The 24,933-nt window shown below is 41.6% G+C and overlaps 1 protein-coding gene across 1 annotated transcript in view; it reads right to left on the reverse strand.

Annotated features, from left to right (window-relative positions):
- Positions 1-18,556: 18,556 nt before the first annotated feature.
- The window catches only part of EFEMP1 (EGF containing fibulin extracellular matrix protein 1), a 151,630-nt gene continuing 145,253 nt past the window's right edge, over positions 18,557-24,933 (reverse strand). Inside the window, exon 11 of the mRNA XM_073576655.1 lies at positions 18,557-23,586. Within this exon, the coding sequence (XP_073432756.1) occupies positions 23,425-23,586 (162 nt within the window). The 3' untranslated portion in view covers positions 18,557-23,424. The remainder of the gene's footprint in view (positions 23,587-24,933) is intronic.

Here is a 24,933-nt window from a genome sequence, read left to right on the forward strand (position 1 = left end):
TTTGTGGGTCCATGAAAAATGGGATGATCTGGTAGAAGCCATATATGTAATTTGGAATTAATAATATCCATAAATACCCCTTCTTGCAGACATTTGGATAGGGTGTTTTTGATGGAAGGAGTGGAAACAGTGGTTAAGCCTATACGTGTGGTTGTCAATCAGAATGGACCAAACTAATTTAAAGTGCAATGATGTAGCCAGGACAACAACGCAGACTGCTTTGTCAGATTGATGTATAGACAAATTGTGGTTGCGTTGTAAATCCATGATAGCTTGAAATTGTTTCTTGCTGACATTTTTGCAGTGACTCAACTCCTTGGTTAGTTCATGTAACTTTCTTAGGTCTTGCTCTATCAGAGTTTGAAATACATCAAGATAAGGTACTCTGGATTGAAGAGGATAATATGTTGATGTGTACGTTAGGTCGAAACTACTTGCACTGCGTCCTTATGATGCGCACTCTAGGCCAGGACTTCCAGCCACAACCAGGCATTGGCCTATTTTCAGACAAAATTCCAAACCTAACATGAAGATGCAGCATGCAGTGGTGATAAGAGGTTGCACTGAGGACCATACAGGGGAAGTGGATGTGGCCTAAGAGCTGACCAGAGAGCTGAGTATTAGTTTTTTTTTTCTTTTACGCCATTTGCTGGCCCTCTATGTTTCTGCAAAATGGCATCTGTTTGGCCACCATTTTGCTGAATTCAATTGTAGTGAGTTACAAAAATCTGAATTCTGGAGAATACAGATTTTTGTAGAATTCAAGTAGACGTCACTTCCACTCAAATTCATGCATCTGTAATGTCAGTTCATTAGAGTCCCATAATTGTGTTGTGGATTGCTAACGGGCTGACAAAGAGAGATCCATCTTTCTGTCATGCACCTTAGATGCTGCATTAGCTGCTTATCTAAAAAGCAGATCTTCTCCATTCAAAGAAGTTGAGGGCAGACTGTATAATAACGATCCACATCTGATGCTGACCTCCCAGGTACACTGTCAGCGCCAAAAGGATCACTATGGCCAAAGAGTTCTTTTGCAGGTGGTAACTAGCATTCCACCATGATGTGGATTTTCATCATCAGTCATTCAAGTATACAGGGTCGTTCTACTGTTTGTTAATTGGTATAATCTACATCCTCAGTTGAGTAACCACAGATCCTTTTCTCAGGTACAGAGCAACAAATACTAAGCATCCCTTTATAAGACCATACAATTTTATATTAAGATTTTTGCAGCTGACATTTGCCACTAAAAAATAATTTACTAAGACCAAGGGTGAACAGACCCATAGATGTACGATTCGTCGGGTTTAGCTGAACTTGTGTTCAAAGTTTGATTGAGATCTCAGAACTTGACCCAAACTTGTCCGTGGACCCCAACACCATGTAAGTCAATTCAGACCCGGACTTTGGTGCTGTAAAATAGCTGTAAAATGGTCATAGTAAGGGCTAAGGCGATACAAAGGGAAGTAAAATGGGGGTTAGATCAAGACAATTGCCCTGCAAACAAATGTGGATAGGAAAATGACTTAAAATAACATATAATAAAAAAATAATCTTGAGGCGGAAGTCCAAGTGGAGCAGTGCCTTGAGTGTGTAGTTTACTGTATGTACTTGTTAATAAATAAATGAAAACAACAATGTGGGGTCCCCTTATTTTTAATAACCAGACTATGGAAAACAGCTGGCATCTGTGAGACACCTCATTACTAAACCAGTAGTTAAAAAAAAATAAACACACACACAAAAGTTTTGTATTTGAAAAAATCAGTCCCCGACAATTTCCCTCTTTCACCTATTTATTAAAAAAAATAATAATCCACATCGGTCCACCATAATCCACATGGAGGTCCCATGATGATCCCTGTTTTCTTGTCCAGGGTATAAGGTCCCATTCAGAGAACAATTTTCCATACACTGGAACAACAGCTGATGCCAGGTCTCACATTGTACTCCGCGAGAATCGACCTCTGTGAACTGAGGTGATGTCATTAGGGTTACCTCAGTTCACAGTGGCTGGTTCTTACGGAGTACAGTACGAGAGCCAGAATGATGAACGGCCACAGCATTTCTGGGGTGGCTGAGAGCTGGTCTTATTAGACTGGGAAGGGGCCAATATCCTTTGCCCTTCTGAGCCTATTACAATCAACCTCCAGATGCCTTTGCTGGTTATTAAAAATATGCGGGCCTAAGCTTAATTTTTTTTAGGGTCCCTCCATTTTAAATAACCAGTAAAGGTGAAGCAGACAGCTGGAGGCTGACATTAATAGGCTGGGAAGGGAAATGGATATTGACCACTTCCCAGTGTAATAAGACCAGCTCACAGCTGTCTGCATTCCCTTGGCTGGTTAGTAAAAACTGAGAGCCGTTTTTTAAAATTATTTGTTTATTTATTTTACATTGACAGGCCGGGTCACTTGGTGCGCCGGCCAATCACAGCCATGCCATTGCTTGGCATAGCTGTGATGGGGCCGGAAGTGCCCACAGCCTAAAAGCTTGTTGATTTGGCTGTGCTGCAGCCTTTCAACAAGCTTTACTGGGGTGCCAAACCTGAACAGTAATACAGATGTACAGTAAGAAGTTCGTGTTCAGGGTTTGGCACCGAACACCTATATCAACCTCAAACTTTACCGTTTGGATTCTCTCATCACTACTTTTCAGTGGCTATAAGCAGACAGAATTTTAGCATCTAAAGAGGACCTTTTCACCATGTCAAAAGTTGCCAATTTTTTTTGCTATTTAATTTCTACTGCTCTCTAAGTATTCCTTTTTTAATAAATCCACCATAAGGCTCCAGAGGTAAGAGCCTTATTACTTGATGCTAATTTTTATGGCCTTTACTAACAGGGCTGTGGAGTCGGAGTCGGAGCTCATTTTGGTGGAGTTGGAGTCTGTATAAAATGGACCGACTCTGACTCCTAAAATATATAATAAATTGGGTACAGTAGTTCAGTGCAGAATGTGCTGAATATTTTTTCATAGGAATTTGGGAAAGTTATGAAATGTCCTATAAATGACTGTTCTATTCCTGATCTAAGGCTACATTAACACACAGCATTTTTCCTTCGTTTTTTGAGGATACGTTTTTCAGTTGCAAAAGCAGATCAGCTTTTTAAAAAACTGCATCATCTGAAAGGTTTTTGAGCTCATAGCTAATGTTTTCAATAGCAAAAACAGATTAGAAATCTGCTCTATCCATCTATCTATCCATCTATCTATCCATTTATCCATATCTGTCTATCCATATCATATAAAGAATGAAAGCCGGATAGCACACAGACTAACACTCCTTTTTTTTAGCACCAGTCAGGTACACCTCATAGCTGCCCAAAAGGACGCCCAGGACAGGCATTGCTCGTCTTCAGTAACACATCAACATCAATTGATAGTTGGAATAAATAGACTGCATTCATCACCACATCTTCTTAAGGTGCAGGTTTTATTTTCAAGTGTAGGGGAGTGCAGTATGAAATTCTGCTGAACAGTATGAGGTTCTGCCCCCCCCTAGGTTTGATCCTGGCTACGCCCATAGTGTGAATGTAGCCTGAGGATCTAGGCTTTATCTTAGCCGAGATAAGTCATAGTGTGTATGTGTGTGTATATATATATATACTGTATATATATATATATATATATATATGTATATATATATATATATATATATATATATATATATATATATATACTAGCTGAAGAGCCCGGCGCTGCCCGGGCATAGTAACTAACTGTGGTTAGTTATAGCAAATTATAATTATCCTCCATCCCATAGTCCCATGCCCATTTACCCATCATACATATCCACGATCCCATAGGCCCGTGCCCATATACCCATCATACATATCCTCCATCCCATAGTCCCATGCCCATATACCCATCATACATATTCTCATCCCATAGTCCCATGCCCATATACCCATCATACATAGTCTCCATCCCATAGTCCCATGCCCATATACCCATCATACATATCTGCCATCCAATAGTCGAGTGCCCATATACCCATCACACATCCTTCATCTCATAGTCCCATGCCCATATACCCATCATACATATCCTCCATCCCATAGGCCCGTGCCCATATACCCATCATACATATCCGCCATCCCATAGTCCCATGCCCTTATACCCATCATACATATTCGCCATCCCATAGTCGAGTGCCCATATACCCATCACACATCCTTCATCTCATAGTCCCATGCCCATATACCCATCATACATATCCTCCATCCCATAGTCCCGTGCCCTTATACCCATCATACATATCCGCCATCCCATAGTCCCATGCCCATATACCCATCATACATATCTGCCATCCAATAGTCGAGTGCCCATATACCCATCACACATCCTTCATCTCATAGTCCCATGCCCATATATCCATCATACATATCCTCCATCCCATAGTCCCGTGCCCTTATAACCATCATACATATCCGCCATCCCATAGTCCCATGCCCATATACCCATCATACATATCTGCCATCCAATAGTCGAGTGCCCATATACCCATCACACATCCTTCATCTCATAGTCCCATGCCCATATACCCATCATACATATCCTCCATCCCATAGGCCCGTGCCCATATACCCATCATACATATCCGCCATCCCATAGTCCCGTGCCCTTATACCCATCATACATATTCGCCATCCCATAGTCGAGTGCCCATATACCCATCACACATCCTTCATCTCATAGTCCCATGCCCATATACCCATCATACATATCCTCCATCCCATAGTCCCGTGCCCTTATACCCATCATACATATCCGCCATCCCATAGTCCAGTGCCCATATACCCATCACACATCCTCCATCCCATAGTCCCGTGCCCATATACATATCCGCCATCCCATAGTCCCGTGCCCATATACCCATCACACATCCTCCATCCCATAGGCCCGTGCCCATATACCCATCATACATATCCTCCATCCCATAGTACCATGCCCATATACCCATCATACATATCCTCCATCCCATAGTCCCATGCCCATATACCCATCATACATATCCGCCATCCCATAGTCCCGTGCCCATATACCCATCACACATCCTCCATCCCATAGTCCCGTGCCCATATACATATCCGCCATCCCATAGTCCCGTGCCCATATACCCGTCATACATATCCTCCATCCCATAGTCCAGTGCCCATATACCCATCACACATCCTCCATCCCTTAGTCAACCATTATGACATCATAATGAGCGGCGGCGGGGCTTGCAACCTATGATGACATCAGCGTCGCCATGGCAGCCATTGTGACATCATAATGAGCGGCGGGGCTTGATATGCACACACTGCTTCCCCATTATGCAAATAGGGGCATTATGACATCATAATGAGGGGCGGGGCTTGACACGCATACACTTTTTCCCCAGTATGTAGTTAGGGGCAAAATTGTTTGGTGAATTGGAACGTGCGGGGTTAAAATTTCGCCTCACAACATAGCTTAGGATGCTCTCGGGGTCCAGACGTGTGACTGTGCCAAATTTTCTGTCTGCAGCTGCGACGGGGCAGATGCCTATCCCGGACATTCACACATACACACATATATACATACATACATACACACTTTGAGCTTTATATATTAGATATACAGTACAGACCAAAAGATTGGACACACCTTCTCAATCAAAGCGTTTTCTTTATTTTCATGACTATGAAAATTGTAGATTCACCCTGAAGGCATCAAAACTATGAATTACCACATGTGGAATTATATAATTAACAAAAAAGTGTGAAACATCTGAAAATATGTCTTATATTCTAGGTTCTTCAAAGTAGCCACTTTTTGCTTTGATTTCTGCTTTGCACACTCTTGGCATTCTCTTGATGAGCTTCAAGAGGTAGTCACCGGAAATGGTTTTCACTTCACAGGTGTGCCCTGTCAGGTTTAATAAGTGGGATTTCTTGCCTTATAAATGGGGTTGGGACCATCAGTTGTGTTGTGCAGAAGTCTGGTGGATACACTGCTGATAGTCCTACTGAATAGACTGTTAGAATTTGTATTATGGCAAGAAAAAAGCAGCTGAGTAAAGAAAAATGAGTGGCAATCATTACTTTAAGAAATGAAGGTCAGTCAGTCCGAAAAATTGGGAAAACTTTGAAAGTGTCCCCAAGTGCAGTGGCAAAAAACATCAAGCACTACAAAGAAACTGGCTCACATGAGGACCGCCAAAGGAAAGGAAAACCAAGAGTCACCTCTGCTGGGGAGGATAAGTTCATCCTAGTCACCAACCTCAGAAATCGCAGGTTAACAGCAGCTCAGATTAGAGACCAGGTCAATGCCACACAGAGTTCTAGCAGCAGACACATCTCTACAACAACTGTTAAGAGGAGACTTTGTGCAGCAGGCCTTCATGGTAAAATAGCTGCTAGGAAACCACTGCTAAGGACAGGCAAAAGCAGAAGAGACTTGTTTGGGCTAAAGAACACAAGGAATGGACATTAGAGCAGTGGAAATCTGTGCTTTGGTTTGATGAGTCCAAATTTGAGATCTTTGGTTCCAACCACCATGTCTTTGTGCGACGTTGAAAAGGTGAACGGATGGACTCTACATGCCTGGTTCCCACCGTGAAGCATGGAGGAGGAGGTGAGATGGTGTATGGGTGCTTTGCTGGTAACACTGTTGGGGATTTATTCAAAATTGAAGGCATACTGAACTAGCATGGCTACCACAGCATCTTACAGCGGCATGCTATTCCATCCAGTTTGTGTTTAGTTGGACCATCATTTATTTTTCAACAGGACAATGACCTCAATCACACCTCCAGGCTGTGTAAGGGCTATTTGACCAAGAAGGAGAGTGATGGGGTGCTACGCCAGATGACCTGGCCTCCACAGTCACCAGACCTGAACCCAGTCGAGATGGTTTGGTGTGAGCTGGACCGCAGAGTAAAGGCAAAAGGGCCAACAAGTACTAAGCATCTCTGGGAACTCCTTCAAGACTGTTGGAAGACCATTTCCAGTGATTACCTCTTGAAGCTCATCAAGAGAATGCCAAAAGTGTGCAAAGCAGTAATCAAAGCAAAAGGTGGCTACATTGAAGAACCTAGCATATAAGACATATTTTCAGTTGTTTCACACTTTTTTGTTAATTATATAATTCCACATGTGTTAATTCATAGTTTTGATGCCTTCAGACTGAATCTACAATTTTCATAGTCATGAAAATAAAGAAAACTCTTTGAATGAGAAGGTGTGTCCAAACTTTTGGTCTGTACTATATACACTCACTGGCCACTTTATTAGGTACACCATGCTAGTAAGGGGTTGGACCCCCTTTTGCCTTCAGAACTGCCTCAATTCTTCGTGGCAGAGATTCAACAAGGTGCTGGAAGCATTCCTCAGAGATTTTGGACCATATTGACATGATGGCATCACACAGTTGGCGCAGATTTGTCGGCTGCACATCCCTGATGCGAATCTCCCGTTCCACCACATCCCAAAGATGCTCTATTGGATTGAGATCTGGTGACTGAGGAGGCCATTTGAGTACAGTAAACTCATTGTCATGTTCAAGAAACCAATCTGAGATGATTCGAGCTTTATGACATGGCGCATTATCCTGCTGAAAGTAGCCATCAGATGTTGGGTACATTGTGGTCATAAAGGGATGGACATGGTCAGCAACAATACTCAGGTAGGCTGTGGCGTTGCAACGATGCTCAATTGGTACCAAGGGGCCCAAAGAGTGCCCAGAAAAAATTCCCCACACCATGACACCACCACCACCAGCCTGAACCGTTGATACAAGGCAGGATGGATCCATGCTTTCATGTTGTTTACGCCAAATTCTGACCCTACCATCCGAATGTCGCAGCAGAAATCGAGACTCATCAGACCAGGCAACGTTTTTCCAATCTTCTACTGTCCAATTTCGATGAGCTTGTGCAAATTGTAGCCTCAGTTTCCTGTTCTTAGCTGAGAGGAGTGGTACCCAGTGTGGTCTTCTGCTGCTGTAGCCCATCTGCCTCAAAGTTCGACGCACTGTGCGTTCAGAGATGCTCTTCTGCCTACCTTGGTTGTAACGGGTGGCAATTTGAGTCACTGTTGCCTTTCTATCAGCTCGAACCAGTCTGCCCATTCTCCTCTGACCTCTGGCATCAACATGGCATTTCCGGCCACAGAACTGCCGCTCACTGGATTTTTTTTCTTTTTCGGACCATTCTCTGTAAACCCTAGAGATGGTTGTGCGTGAAAATCCCAGTAGATCAGCAGTTTCTGAAATTCTCAGACCAGCCCTTCTGGCACCAACAATCATGCCACGTTCAAAGGCACTCAAATCACCTTTCTTCCCCATACTGATGCTCGGTTTGAACTGCAGGAGATTGTCTTGACCATGTCTACATGCCTAAATGCACTGAGTTGCCGCCATGTGATTGGCTGATTAGAAATTAAGTCTTAACACACAGTTGGACAGGTGTACCTAATAAAGTGGCCAGTGAGTGTATATGTAATCGATATTACATAGTGTATGACATTTACAATTTATTACAGTTTTTTGTGTTCTAAAGTTGTATTCCAATAAATAGATATTATGTTATATCTAAATATCTTGATTATGGGATCATAGAAATGATTAAATGTCTGATGTTCACATTGTACTACAATAAATTTTTCACTTAAATATAAGCAATATATGTGGGAGTCGGAGTCGTGGAGTCGGAGTTGGAGTAAGGGAAATTGAGGAGTCGGAGTCGCAGGTTTGGCTTACCGACTCCACAGCCCTGTTTACTAAGCGGTCAGTGCTCACATTCCCTGGATGTATGTCTTTGGGCTGCTTTGCATTAGCAACCTGTGAGTAAAGACCATAAAATGAGCACAAAATGAAAATGTCCACATATATACACATATATCAGAAATATATGTACTGCATATATATATCATAGAATCATAGAATCATAGAATCGTAGAGTTGGAAGGGACCTCCTGGGCCATCTGGTCCAACCCCCTGCTCAAAGCAGGATTCGCTAAATCATCCCAGTCAGATGTCTGTCCAGCCTCTGTTTGAAGACTTCCATTGAAGGAGAACTCACCACTTCTCGTGGCAGCCTGTTCCACTCATTGATCACTCTAACTGTCAAAAAGTTTTTTCTAATATCTAATCTGTGTCTCCTCCCATTCAGTTTCATCCCATTGCTTCTAGTCTTTCCTTGTGCAAATGAGAATAAAGTTGATCCTTCTACAATGTGACAGCCCTTTAGATATTTGTAGACAGCTATTAAGTCTCCTCTCAGTCTTCTCTTTTGCAAACTAAACATTCCCAAATCCTGCAACCTTTCCTCATAAGACAGGGTTTGCAGACCGGTCACCATTCTGGTCGCTCTTTTCTGAACTTGCTCCAGTTTGTTGATGTCTTTTTTAAAATGTGGTGCCCAAAACTGGACACAATATTCCAGATGAGGTCTGACCAAAGAGGAGTAGAGGGAAATAATGACTTCACGTGATCTAGACTGTATGCTTCTGTTAATACATCCTAGAATTGCATTTGCCTTTTTTGCTGCTGCATCACACTGTTGACTCATATTCAGTCTGTGATCTATTAGTATACCCATATATATACAGTGGGGCAAAAAAGTATTTAGTCAGTCAGCAATAGTGCAAGTTCCACCACTTAAAAAGATGAGAGGCGTCTGTAATTTACATCATAGGTAGACCTCAACTATGGGAGACAAACTGAGAAAAAAAAATCCAGAAAATCACATTGTCTGTTTTTTTTTCATTTTATTTGCATATTATGGTGGAAAATAAGTATTTGGTCAGAAACAAGCAATCAAGATTTCTGGCTCTCACAGACCTGTAACTTCTTTAAGAGTCTCCTCTTTCCTCCACTCATTACCTGTAGTAATGGCACCTGTTTAAACTTGTTATCAGTATAAAAAGACACCTGTGCACACCCTCAAACAGTCTGACTCCAAACTCCACTATGGTGAAGACCAAAGAGCTGTCAAAGGACACCAGAAACAAAATTGTAGCCCTGCACCAGGCTGGGAAGACTGAATCTGCAATAGCCAACCAGCTTGGAGTGAAGAAATCAACTGTGGGAGCAATAATTAGAAAATGGAAGACATACAAGACCACTGATAATCTCCCTCGATCTGGTGCTCCACGCAAAATCCCACCCCGTGGGGTCAGAATGATCACAAGAACGGTGAGCAAAAATCCCAGAACCACGCGGGGGGACCTAGTGAATGAACTGCAGAGAGCTGGGACCAATGTAACAAGGCCTACCATAAGTAACACACTACGCCACCATGGACTCAGATCCTGCAGTGCCAGACGTGTCCCACTGCTTAAGCCTGTACATGTCCGGGCCCGTCTGAAGTTTGCTAGAGAGCATTTGGATGATCCAGAGGAGTTTTGGGAGAATGTCCTATGGTCTGATGAAACCAAACTGGAACTGTTTGGTAGAAACACAACTTGTCGTGTTTGGAGGAAAAAGAATACTGAGTTGCATCCATCAAACACCATACCTACTGTAAAGCATGGTGGTGGAAACATCATGCTTTGGGGCTGTTTCTCTGCAAAGGGGCCTGGACGACTGATCCGGGTACATGAAAGAATGAATGGGGCCATGTATCGTGAGATTTTGAGTGCAAACCTCCTTCCATCAGCAAGGGCATTGATGATGAAACGTGGCTGGGTCTTTCAACATGACAATGATCCAAAGCACACCGCCAGGGCAACGAAGGAGTGGCTTCGTAAGAAGCATTTCAAGGTCCTGGAGTGGCCTAGCCAGTCTCCAGATCTCAACCCTATAGAAAACCTTTGGAGGGAGTTGAAAGTCCGTGTTGCCAAGCGAAAAGCCAAAAACATTACTGTTCTAGAGGAGATCTGCATGGAGGAATGGGCCAACATACCAACAACAGTGTATGGCAACCTTGTGAAGACTTACAGAAATCGTTTGACCTCTGTCATTGCCAACAAAGGATACAGTCATGGCCAAAAGTATTGACACCCCTGCAATTCTGTCAGATAATACTCAGTTTCTTCCTGAAAATGATTGCAAACACAAATTCTTTGGTATTATTATCTTCATTTAATTTGTCTTAAATGAAAAAACACAAAAAGAATTGTCCTAAAGCCAAATTGGATATAATTCCACACCAAACATAACAAAGAGGGTGGACAAAAGTATTGGCACTGTTTGAAAAATCATGTGATGCTTCTCTAATTTGTGTAATTAACAGCACCTATAACTTACCTGTGGCACCTAACAGGTGTTGGCAATAACTAAATCACACTTGCAGCCAGTTGACATGGATTAAAGTTGACTCAACCTCTGTCCTGTGTCCTTGTGTGTACCACATTGAGCATGGAGAAAAGAAAGAAGACCAAAGAACTGTCTGAGGACTTGAGAAACCAAATTGTGAGGAAGCATGAGCAATCTCAAGGCTACAAGTCCATCTCCAAAGACCTGAATGTTCCTGTGTCTACCGTGTGCAATGTCATCAAGAAGTTTAAAGCCCATGGCACTGTTGCTAACCTCCCTAGATGTGGCCGGAAAAGAAAAATTGACAAGAGATTTCAACGCAAGATTGTGCGGATGTTGGATAAAGAACCTCCACTAACATCCAAACAAGTTCAAGCTGCCCTGCAGTCCGAGGGTACAACGGTGTCAACCCGTACTATCCGTCGGCATCTGAATGAAAAGGGACGGTATGGTAGGAGACCCAGGAAGACTCCACTTCTTACCCCGAGACATAAAAAAAGCCAGGCTGGAGGTTGCCAAAACTTACCTGAAAAAGCCTAAAACATTTTGGAAGAATGTTCTCTGGTCAGATGAGACAAAAGTAGAGCTTTTAGGGCAAAAGCATCAACATAGAGTTTACAGGAGAAAAAAGAGGCATTCAAAGAAAAGTACACGGTCCCTACAGTCAAACATGGCGGAGGTTCCCTGATGTTTTAGGGTTGCTTTGCTGCCTCTGGCACTGGACTGCTTGACCGTGTGCATGGCATTATGAAGTCAGAAGACTACCAACAAATTTTGCAGCATAATTTAGGGCCCAGTGTGAGAAAGCTGGGTCTCCCTCAGAGGTCATGGGTCTTCCAGCAGGACAATAACCCAAAACACACTTCAAAAAGCACTAGAAAATGGTTTGAGAGAAAGCACTGGAGACTTCTAAGGTGGCCAGCAATGAGTCCAGACCTGAATCCCATAGAACACCTGTGGAGAAATCTAAAAATGGCAGTTTGGAGAAGGCACCCTTCAAATATCAGGGACCTGGAGTAGTTTGCCAAAGAAGAATGGTCTAAAATTCCAGCAGAGCATTGTAAGAAACTCATTGATGGTTACCGGAAGCGGTTGGTCGCAGTTATTTTGGCTAAAGGTTGTGCAACCAAGTATTAGGCTGAGGGTGCCAATACTTTTGTCCGGCCCATTTTTGGAGTTTTGTGTAAAATGATCAATGTTTTGCTTTTTGCTTCATTCTCTTTTGTGTTTTTTCATTTAAGACAAATTAAATGAAGATAATAATACCAAAGAATTTGTGTTTGCAATCATTTTCAGGAAGAAACTGAATATTATCTGACAGAATTGCAGGGGTGTCAATACTTTTGGCCATGACTGTATATCACAAAGTATTGAGATGAAATTTTGTTTCTGACCAAATACTTATTTTCCACCATAATATGCAAATAAAATGAAAAAAAAACAGACAATGTGATTTTCTGGATTTTTTTTTCTCAGTTTGTCTCCCATAGTTGAGGTCTACCTATGATGTAAATTACAGACGCCTCTCATCTTTTTAAGTGGTGGAACTTGCACTATTGCTGACTGACTAAATACTTTTTTGCCCCACTGTGTGTATATATATATATATATATATATATATATATTGAAATACTTAGGGGAGCAGTGAGAATAAAATGGGAAAGAAAGCTAGCCATTTATTTTTGCCATGATGACAAGTCCTTCTTAATTTTGAATAGAAATATAAAGATTAAAAATTGCACAGAATGTTGAATATATAAAGATTATGTAATACTGTGCCTTGTCCCTGTATGCTCCCTCACCCACCTCCAGGCAATATACTCACTGTCCTGGCTGCTCAGCAGAGCCTTCCTGCTCTGTACGGCTTCATGGTCTCCCACATTTTAGAAATACCCCCAGCCAGTTGCTGGCAGGCATCTAGTATTTAAGGCACGCTCCCCTGTACAGAGGTGCCTGTACAACAACCTTCTTAGTGCTTGTGTTCATTCTTATTAGTTTGTTGTCATGTCCCTGAACCTACTCCTGAACCCGTGCCTGTGACCCATGTTGTCTAACCTTGAACCTGTTCCCATTGCCTGTGTTACCTGAACCCTGACACCACTCCCTGTGGTACCCAAGCCTGAAGCTGCATAGGCAGCACCTGAATTCTGACACTGGTTCTTGCTGTACCTGAGCCTGACACCACACCCTGCAGTGGATGAACCTGAAACTGCATCTGTGGTACCTAATCCCTGACAATGCTCCTTGTGGTACCTGAGCCTGAAAACACATTGGTGGAACCTGAACTCTGACACTGTTCCCTGCGTTTCCAGAGCCTGAAGCTGCACTGGTGGCACCTGAACCCTGGCACCGCTCCCTGCGGTACCTGAGCCTTACACTGTGCTCTCTGCGGTACATGAACCCTGAAGCCACACCAGAGGTACCTTAACCCTGAAGTCGCACCGGCAGTACCTGAACCCTGAAGCCATATCGCTGCTACCTGAACGCTGAAGCCGCATCAGGTACCTGAATCCTGAAGCCGCATCGGGGGTACCTGAAGCCGCATTGGGAGTACCTGAAGCCACATTGGGGGTACCTGAACCCTGAAATCGCATCGGGGGTATCTAATCCCTGAAGCTGCATTGGCGATACAGGAATCCTGAATCCACACTCACAGTTCCTGAATTCTGAATCCGCACCCGTGGTACTTGATGCCTGAAGCCACACCCACGGTACCTAAACCCTGAACCACTCCCACGGTACCTGAACCTTCAAGTCCCACCTGCCGTACCTGAACATGAAACTGGTGCAACGGCATTTGAACCAGCACCATTGCCTCCTCTAGTTTGTGTTCCAGAGTCCATACTGTCGGAGCCTGTTCCGGTATCTGAATTCAGTTATGCCTGTGACTCCGTGTCCGTATCCATTCTACTGGATGACCCAGAACCACTGTTATCTGAACAAAGTCCAAGTCCTGTCCTGCCAGTTACTGTGAGCCCATGTTCATGTTAGGAAATCTGCAGTCCCGGAAACTGCCCAGGAGCAATACCTGGTGGCTACCTGCAGCTCAAGTCTAACTCTACCATCAAGAGCTCTATCAAAAAATAGTTAGCCACTTAACTACACACCTCCTAGATAAGCCCGGATCTTGGCAGAGTGGGTCCATTATCCATGTGTGCATGACAGATGAAATGCTAAATTCCAATATTAGATTTTTTGGTGATGGATTATAAGTTCTATAGCTAACTTAGCAATAGAAAATGAAATAGCACTAGAAGAAATACCGTAGTTGTTTCAATGAACTTTTACTCCATTTAATTATATTAATATGGGCAAACATAAGATATTTATAGAAGTCGATTCCCCTTAGATCTCTCTACATGCTGAGTCAACTTCATCCAATACTGGATAGAAAACTGAGAAATAAAATGAAAGTTTGGTTGAAAATGAAAATAGCCAGAGGACACAGACATATTGATGGCACACATCCAAGATAGTAGATTCGAAAAGCCTGTGCATCTGAGAGCAATCTTTCTTTCCTCATTTGGTCATTTTTGGCTCATTTCAACACATTACTAGTGTACTTCCCATTCTGTATAACACAAATAAGTCCAGAATTATACTCCTTTTTTCTCTTAAAAGAAGCTTTGAGTATTTATAATGCAATCTAACCCACTGTATCAAAGGGTTAGATTGCATTATAAATAATAATCACTATTTCTTCTAACAAATTCTGTAGTTAAAATACCTTAATTTACTAATATAATTTAGTCACATATCTTAACCTAAATTGTATTAAAAACTCCATCCTGGGAGGTCTTGGCATGAAACATTACTGGGCGGTTTCTATTATGTATCAGCTGTATTATAACAAAAAGTGTTTGATGCATGTTGACATTGTTTGCCTTGTAAGTGTGACCCTGTGTACGTGGCTATCGACAAGGACTTTACTACAAGTAACATCTGTTTTTTGGACACTCTTAAGACAGAAAGCAAAAAAATTGATTTTATAATGGGGACCAAAGGCTAACGATATAGCCCAAATAATAATGTTTACAATTAAGGTATCGTGCATTAATTCTTAATTGACAGAGTTAGGACTTGGATGTACAAAAGTACAGCCAGAGACCCTAAGGAGAACAGTAAGGAAAATTGTAACAATTTCAGTATTTTAGGAAGTCTACAGCATGTATTGATCTCTATGTAATGGATAGATTGCAGCAATAATACAGCTACCTCTATTTGACTTTGCGATCACATGATCATCCCATCAGTACACATGCCACCAAGATTAGTTCTGCACTAATTTCACAATAGAGGAATGTTTTCCACTGTAACTGGGGTTCCTGTAGATTCCCCAGTTACATTAGAAAAAAAAATGACATGATAATGATAAGTGTGACTGTCCCTCATTGATCTTTTATGATCCCCTAAGGGTAAAATTCAGTGTTGTCAACCAACCACAAATTCCTGGACAACTCATAAAATATAGGGTACTTTTTTCCCTCTCGTAGAAAAAAAAATATGTAAGTGATTTTCTTGGATGTGGAGTGGAGAAACATGGATAGATTTTTAGGACTGTAATTATCATTTTACAGTTCACATTGAATGTAGCTAAAGTCTAAATTACTTTCTGTACAAATATATCATTTAGAATATTAAGGGAACGTTATCATCACAAAACTACCCATTGTCTAATCAAGATTTCATGTCAAATGTTTTATTTTTTTCTTGTCACTTTTTTTTACATATCACAATCTGTATTAAAAATAAAAAACAGATTTCTTGCAATTCTTACATTGACCAATCGGGCTTTTTTAGACTCTTTACATGTGTTGTTTCCTTAAACAACAGGAAGTTATAGTCACAATAGTCAGATCTAGACAGTAAATTTTGTATTGAAGTGCCTAATGAAAAAAATTATTGTGTGAAGGACATTGTGCAGTGAGAGGCAAGAGGGGCAGCTGTGACATTCCCCTTTGTGATTGGTGGATCTTGGTTTATCATCTGTGCATAAAGGTGTTATCGCTATAGTAAACCTGCCTCTGATAGTATGAAGCCTTGCTATAAATGCTTCATTAAAGGACTGGAAATATAAGTTTAAAAAAGCCTTTGACCAGTGTTAAAATTGCAAGATTACTATATATTTTTTATACTAAAGAAGGAAATGTAAAAAAAAAAACAATAAAAAAATAATATATAAAGTATATTTTTTTAAAAGGAAGACAACCAATAAAATAATTACTTTTTATGATATGTTACTTTTCTGTTATACGAGGGGATGCTGATAAGTCTTTGGCTTTGTGATTTTTTTTTGCTTCTGTGGCAACGAATGTTACATCACATGAAAGCCTTGTGTGTCTAATATAGGTTTTCAAAATTTTGTGTTTTTAGCTTATGGCAGTAGGGTTCTATGCAGGCGGGACAACAAAATGGCTGAGTCTAATGCGATATTCACAGCAAATGAGAGCAGAGGAGTGATAAAATTCTTGTTTCTGCAAGGAAAGTCTGCAAAGGATATTCATGGTGATATGTCGCAGACATTGTGGGATCAATGCCCTTCATATTCTACAGTTAAGAAATTGGGTTGCCAACGATGAGGAATGTCCTGGACGACCGAGAGTGGTTGTTCCGGAGATCGTCGATGCTGTGCACAACCTCATACTGGAGAAATGGCGAATTTCAGCTAAAGCAATAGCAGACATCATGGGGATTTCCCGTGAACGTGTTTGTGTAATTATCCATGAACATTTGGACATGAAAAAGCTATCTGCAAAGTGGGTCCCTAAATTTTTGACCACAGGTCAGAAAAGCATGAGAGTGAAAACTTCCCGGTCTATTTGTCATCATTTCCAAACTGATAAGAACCTCCTGGATCGACTGGTCACTATGGACGAGACCTGGATTTATTTCTATGAGCTTGAAGCCAAGGAGCAGTCAAAAGAGTGGCGGCACAGTGGTTCTCCTCGTCCAAAGCAGTTCGGGCTTCAAAAATCATCCACTAAGGTGATGGCGTCTGTGTTCTGGGATAAGGAAGGCATGCTGCTAGTGTAAAAGGGTTCCACCATCAATGCAAGGTATTACATTGAACTTTTGGACCAATTGAAGGCAGCTCTGAAGGCCAAAGGCACGGCAAGCTGTCCAAAGGAATCTTGTTCCTGCAAGACAACGCCTCCGCTCACACTGCAAAAGTGACCAAGGCAAAACTGGCGGAGCTGGGCTTCCAGCTGGTTGACCACCCACCTTATTCACCAGATCTAGCTCCCTCTAGCTATCATCTGTTTCCAAACCTGAATAAACAACTCAGGGGTACCAAATTTCACACATTTCTGATGCCATGGCTGTTACGGATACCTGGTTTGAGGCACAATCGAAATCCTTCTTTTTACAAGGCTTACAGAACTTGGTATACCGATATAAGAAGTCTGTTGACATCAGTGGAGAGTATGTGGAATATATGTAAAGTTTCATTTTCTTTCTGGGTAAAGCCAAAGACTTAAGGTCCCATTACATATAGCGATGCACCAGTGATCCCGACAGCGATACGACCTGGTCAGTATCACTGGTGCATCACTAAATTTTTGCTAGTGAGCTGCCAAACAGGCAGATCTCACCAGCGACGCAGCAGTGATAAGCGATCCGTCGGGGGTCACTCTTACCTGTCACACGGCAGCGATGATGACGACTTCTGCCTGCGTCCATGCGTCGCTAATTGGCGCCAGCGGGACATCAACGAGAGAAAAATGGCCCAGGATGTTCGAGTGCGATCAGCGATATCCAGCAGGGGGGCTGGTTGCAGGTACGTGTCACATGTAGCGAGATCGCTAGCGATATCGCTGTTGCATCACAAAATCGGTGACACTTTAGCGATATCGCTAGTGATCTCGCTATGTGAGAAGGGGGCTTTATCATTTAGCCCCTCGTATGTGTTCTGTTTTTTTCTTAACTCATCTCAACCTGAAGTGTTGGGAACTTGATACCAACTCTCCTCTCATGGCATGCGAATCTGATAATCAGTCAGGATATCTTATCTAGCTGGAGAGTCCTTTATAATTCTCTGTTCCACATATATGTTCTGCTGGCCTGTAATAATATGACTTCTGATTTGTATAATCACTTATTTGATTGCATATCTTGATCCACCTCATTGCATTTTCTATTTGGAACATGTTAAAATGATAGAATGTTGGAGTTGGAAGGGACCTCCAGGGTCATTGTGTCCAGCCCCCTGCTCAATGCTGGATTCACTAAACCATCTCAGACAGATGTCTGTCCAGCCTCTGTTTGAAGACTTCCATTGAAGGACACTCACACCTCTCATGTTAAAATAAAACAAATTTAAAAATAATGATTTTTTTAGTTTACATTTATTTTAATAAAACTTTGTACATTAAAGAACTAAAATATGTAAAATGCCTAATAATACATGACAAAGATAATGAAATATGAAATCATAAAAATCACAAGAGATATAATACAAATATTTCTGTTCACGTGTATTGGTCATGTACAATTCTAAGATTTCATATAGGAAATTGTTACGTTTAGAATTGTATTTCAGTTTACAATGCAGTGCTGCCATATTTAACTAAATTTATTGATTGTGTCTAGTGTTTTTGCGACTATACTTGTGCACATCATTTTTATTTATACTACCCATTATTTTAATATCATTTCTATTTATAATTTTAATAATATGAAGTAGCTCAGCATTTGGTGTTCCTAAACACAATCATAAAGGATGTAGCCCTTGTGTAAGAAGGTAATATATTTGTTAGTTCATGGCAATCTGATCAACTAATTTCTATGTCTTATGGACAACTGATAGGCACCATTAATGCAAATATCCTTTGGATTCCCTTGTTTGAATGGTGTAAGCACACCACCACTCTATGGGATAGACAGACAGCCAAGTACAGTGTCCTTCTACATTAGTAAGTTCCATATATGAATTGATGTCCATGAATAGAGTGGTGGCATGCATGGATGCTCATCACAATAATCAAATGGGGAGGCCAGAATTTATTTTTAGGATCAATGGGGATCCCAGCAGTGGAATTCCCCAGTAATTAACTATTTATCACCTATTCTGTGGATAGATGATAATTTGGTACCATTGGCCAACCCCCCTAAAGCACGATCCATCAGTTTAGAAAAACTCTACTATATATTTGGCATTTTGTCTAAAAAATATTTTTTCCGGAGAGTGACTTTATCTTCATGACTTAAGGTACTGTCACACTTAGCGATGTACCAGCGATCCCGACCAGCGATATGACGCGGTCAGGATCGCTGGTACATCGCTAAGTGGTCGCTAGTGAGCTGCCACACAGGCAGATCTCACCAGCGACATCGCTGGGGACGGGGGTCGCTACTTACCTGTCACACCAGGCGATCCTGCGTCCTCCCGCCCGGCTCCACGCGTCGCTCGTCCTCACAGCAGGAAGCGCTGCAGGAAGTGGCCGACGAGAAACAGTCCTGAACGTTCTCGCGCGATCAGCGATAACCAGCGGGGGAGCCGGTCGTAGGTAAGTATCACACATAGCGATAACGCTAGCAATATCGCTATAACGTCACTAGTTATAGCGATATTGCTAGCGATATCTCTTAGTGTGACATGCCCTTTATACGTTTGGCCATCGTTGTGTGTCTAGTGGGGTTCTGATCCTTGAGATTCCTATCTGCAGAACAGAGAGGCTGCTTTTGTTAATGTACATGGAGCCATGACTGGTATCGTAGACCATCCTAATTTGAACTCTACTGACTTAAAGGGGTTGTCCGGTCTAGAATGGCAAGGATCAGAACCCCACTAGACACACATAGATGGCCGAACCTAAAAGTCATCAAGATAAATTCACTCCCAAGAAAAATATTTTTTCAACAAAACGCCAAATATAAAGTTTTTCTAAACTGATGGATCTTCCATGAGGGGGGTTACGCAACAGCAGTACCAAGCACAAGCACATTTATTGAGACACTTGTATCCCTTCATTCTGATGCTCAGAGTCCACAGATTGGATGCATTTTATACTCAAACCCCTTTAAATCAGCATTTAGGAAGGTTTTTTTTATAGCCTCCCCATATTGTATGTATAAGAAGGAAATTGCATTTTTCTATAAATTAATTTTAATTAAGTCAAATATCTTTGAAAGGATATAACACATAAAATAAACCTCATGCCTCAGGGTAAGGATACATTGATTTATGTCTATAATAAGAAAAGGCACTTTGCTATTGAAAGTCATTAAAACTTTTCTATAATATGGTAAACAAGACAAAAAGGTAAATACTATGCAGACAGGAGCACAATTCAAGAAAAAAATAAATTTAACATGTATCTACTAGAAATATATTTACATGGTATGAACAAAATATAATTGCTATAGTTCTTAGATCTTGCTTATGTGGATAATAGAAGGAAATGTTTATTGTATTATCACTTACACTGGAAAGAGCCATTTAATTGCAGCAAGTTGAACTCTATGGGTTCGTTCACATGGAGGTTTTTTTTACTATTGCTTTCAGCACGTGTTCTGCAAATATCCATGTGAAATCCTCCCAGATCTGTGTTGCAATTCTGATGGCCACAGATTTCTGCCGATAGAATATTCCACTGTAAAAATGCTCCATGTGAACGTATCCAAAGTAAAGAATTTATTGAAGGCTCTTAGCTTTCCTATTATGTCTGTTGTAGCAAATAACAATTCTGGAGCATCTTTTATTAGAGCTCACTGTTCTTTTTTTACTCCTTCTGGAAATGTATGATTATATTGACGATTAAGTATTACCACGAGACCATGCTGATTACCCGATAAGTTTGTCATAGGCAAATCTGCTGTGGATTTTGTAGAGTCCACAGCAAAAATTGAAATGGTGGTAACTACAGATTTTTTTTTCTTGATAGTAAAAATAAAGGTGAGAAACTTTGTTTTATATCTTTAGAGAAAAATGCTTCTGTCTCCTTTGCCTCATTGGGGGACACAGGACCTCCCCCAATGAGTGGCTCAGAGAAAAGGATTTTTACGGTGAGTACACAAAAATCCCTGTTTCCTCATTTAAAGGTCGCTTCTTATTTCCCAGCACTGATCAGTCATTCATTCTCAAAAACTATCTAAATCTGTCTACAAATCTCTCTTCAGTTGATGACCAAATTACACCTTCTGCCTGAAAATATATGGAGAGGACAGGGTAGAGAAACTCGAGGGAGGAAAAGGCAGCACACACAAAAAAACTGCAAAATACAAGTCATATAATGGCCAGAAATAGTGTAAAGCTTATTCTTAAAAGCTACCTGAAAATGATTTACACTTCAAGAGTTGGTTTACATGACTGATTTTTTCACAGACTTTAAAAACTAACCGATTAGGCTACTTTCACACATCCGGTGTGTGGGGTCCAGCGGCGTGCGGCGAAAAGCCGGGCCGCCGGATCCGGCCTGCAGCCGTGACACCGGATGTGTGTGCGGCGAGACGATACGGCTCGGACATTATTAAAGGAGCCGCAGGACGAGGTGGACAGAGGCAGCCAATGAGACAGCTGCTGAAAGGGAGGTGAGGGGAGGAGAGGATAGGAGAGGGGAGGGGAGGAGAGGGGAGGGGAGGGGAGGGGAGGGGAGGGGGGTGGAGAGAGAGAGACATGGGGGTTAACACTTAGTGTCCAGGCAAGAGAATCTCTCTCTCTTGCCGGGCACTTGTGGGGTTAACCCCACAGAGAGATCTCTCTCTCTCACCCAGACACTGTGAGTGTTAACCCCACAAGTGCCCGGCGAGAGAGATCTCTCACAAGTGTCCGGGTGACAGAGAGAGATCTCTCTCTCTCTCGCCGGGCACTTGTGGGGTTAACATTCACAGAGTCCGGGCATGCGCTGTGGAAAAAGCCAGTCCGGCACTGCAAAAAAACGTTACATGGAACGTTTTTTCCAGACGCCGGACAGGCTGTTTTTGCCGGATCAGGCAAAAACCGGATACGCCGCATAGGCATCCGGCGCGATGCGGCAATAATGAAACTGAATGGGGGAAAAACCGGATCCGGTGGCAACCGGCGCCGGATCCGGTTTTTACACTTTTCGCCGCATCGCGCCTGATGCTGAAAACCGGATGTGTGAAAGAGGCCTTATTCTGATCAGAATTTGGTCAGAGTGGAATCAGTTTTTTCACCTTGCCCTTTCTATCAGTCTGTGAAAAAGTACCACACTCGGATGTGACCCGAGTGTGGTCCACTTTTTTTCATGGACCCATAGGCTTGCATTTCCGATTTTGATCAAATCCCTCAGATCAAAATTGGATATGTCTTTGTTTTTATCTGCTGACCATTTGGTGAGTGCACAGACCCAGGGAATATTATAGCTACGAATGCTATCCATGAAAACCGTATGAGAAAATTGGTCATATGCATGAGCCGTAAAGTTGAAACTCAAATTTATATTCCAGACTGACCAGTGGATTGGCATCACAGATTATCCCCATTGTTAAGCTATACATATGAGATGGATTTTAATCTGACATGTATTTTAGGGCTAGCCTTTAGTTTTTAGCCGTAGGTTTGCAGTTTGAGCTGCTGCATAATGGCTCGTGGATGTCAATCATTTCAGCTTGTACTTATATTTTCTGCCAGAAATAAGTTACTTTTCACTTATTTTAATGGTGGAGATATTTTCATGGTGACAGCAAATTTTTTTTGCAGATTTTAGTGTTAAAAACCTCAAGGGGGTTGGTCCTATCGGTGATTGACTGCTATGTCTTTATGCAGATATACAGCTGCCAATCTCTGATTGGGACCGCCCACTGAACTTATAAATAGAGACTGAAGAGGGATAGTTGTTAAATGAATAAAACAGTTTTCCCAAATCCTTTCCCAGAAAACTATATTTCAATCTGTTCATACATTTCCAATAGGAATAACAGTGTGAAGCCACAATGTAGAGTTCCAAAATTTTCCAGACTTGTGATGAAAGAGGAAATCCTAATATTCATTAAAGTAGACTTGTCCAGAGCTATGAGCCTAAGTAATTCTTGTTTCTGACCAGAAAATGTCTTAAACCACTAACTGTAAGCTATGAATAAAATCTGACAAAAAAAATTGAATTCAGAATGTAATTACAAAAAGATGTGAGTGGTCTATGTATACAATGTGATTAAAAGAAGAAATATCTATAAACAAAAGGTAATGTATGCAGAGTGGAATATGTTACTGCTTCCAGTGTTATGGTAAAGCTACTAGAATGGGTATGGGCCAACTATTATAGTAAGCCGTAAAATGGAACTTGACCGGTAGTTCATTAAGCTATTCACAGTCACCATTTCCAAGTCAACAATGTATTCTCTTGGTCCAGTTAGTGGTCTGATCAGAACAAGCATTGCACTCACTCCGCTTGTATGCTGGAAAGTAAATGAGAATCATTAATGACGTCAGAATAATGTATTTTTATACAACTTTATTCAAATTTTAACAATTTTAATGTATTTTCATATTTTCATAGTGTACTTAGAATATTAGTTTAAAGAGGGTTTGTCATCAAGACTCCACTTGGGAAACCCCTCTAGTATCATTTGTTTTTATTTCGCTTATAGTTAAAGTAGACGTGCCACCAAGTCAAACCAAGACAGTTTTTATGAGTCTTTTTATTTAATTCTTATTTTCATTCTTTTTACCAAGGGGGTTATGGGTCAAGAAAATCTCTATGGTATGTGTCTAGACTGATCTGCCTAGTTACCATGTGAGCCATACCCACTTGTAAAAACCATCAAAATTTGTAGTAAATTTAAAGCCTGATATGTGTGGAAACCTATGGTGGATTTAAAAAAAGAAAAAAAATGGAATACTCAGGGGAGCTGCGGGAACAAAATAAAAGTAAAAACTGATCCCTTTTGACCTTTTCACAAGTCCCTATTATAAGGATAAGATTCTTGACATCAAAACCTGGAACTCTCTAGTAAATCCCGAACAACCACATACAGGTCAATGAGGTCTTTTGGACACCTTTTGGATTTGTCACAAGGCTGGACATATAGCCGATGCAGCTACATCAGGGCCCAGCAATGGCAGGAGGTCGTTGCAGGGCAATCAATAATGAAGGCAAACTGGCCCGAGACTCCGAGGGGCCCTTGGCCAGATTCCCATCATCAAAGGCACCGTTTTGGGCTGGGAGCAATCATGCAGCTCTGCTGCCTACAGTAGAAAATGGCAGCGGGGCCGCAAGAATACGTTCTCAGCTTCCGGCCTAGCTCTATGTGACACAGGCTCGTGGCTTGATGACGTTAGCATGCAGCCAGCCCCTGTGTCATTGAGAGAGTTCCCAGCAAGAATAGGAAAGCAATGATGCCACATGGGAATGTATGGAGAGGTGACTGTGTGCTGTTGCTGTTTTTTTTTAGTATATTGGGAGAGGACAATAAGGAGGGGGATGTGATGGGAGTAAGGGGTGTTAGAGGGACTTCAAAGACTCTTAATAAACAAGTGGAAGGGAAGGAGGACATTTAATATGGTTTTAAAATGAATTGGGTGGTGGGAAAGGATGATGAGTCCCAGATAGCATCATATTGAATTGTGGGGTGGGAGAAGATGCTATCAGGGAGTAAATACCTGATAGCACCCTCCTCCACCACCAATTAATTACAAGTCCCTGATAAAGTCTTTTCATACCCCACCATTCATTCTATTATAATTAAGGACATATAATGAATGGGAGGGGATAAGACAGGGACTAAAGCCATGTGTATATTAAT

This window comes from Dendrobates tinctorius, unplaced genomic scaffold (assembly GCF_039654945.1).
Source record: "Dendrobates tinctorius isolate UK_male_01 unplaced genomic scaffold, ASM3965494v1 ptg000050l, whole genome shotgun sequence".
In the NCBI taxonomy this organism is placed as follows: domain Eukaryota; kingdom Metazoa; phylum Chordata; class Amphibia; order Anura; family Dendrobatidae; genus Dendrobates; species Dendrobates tinctorius.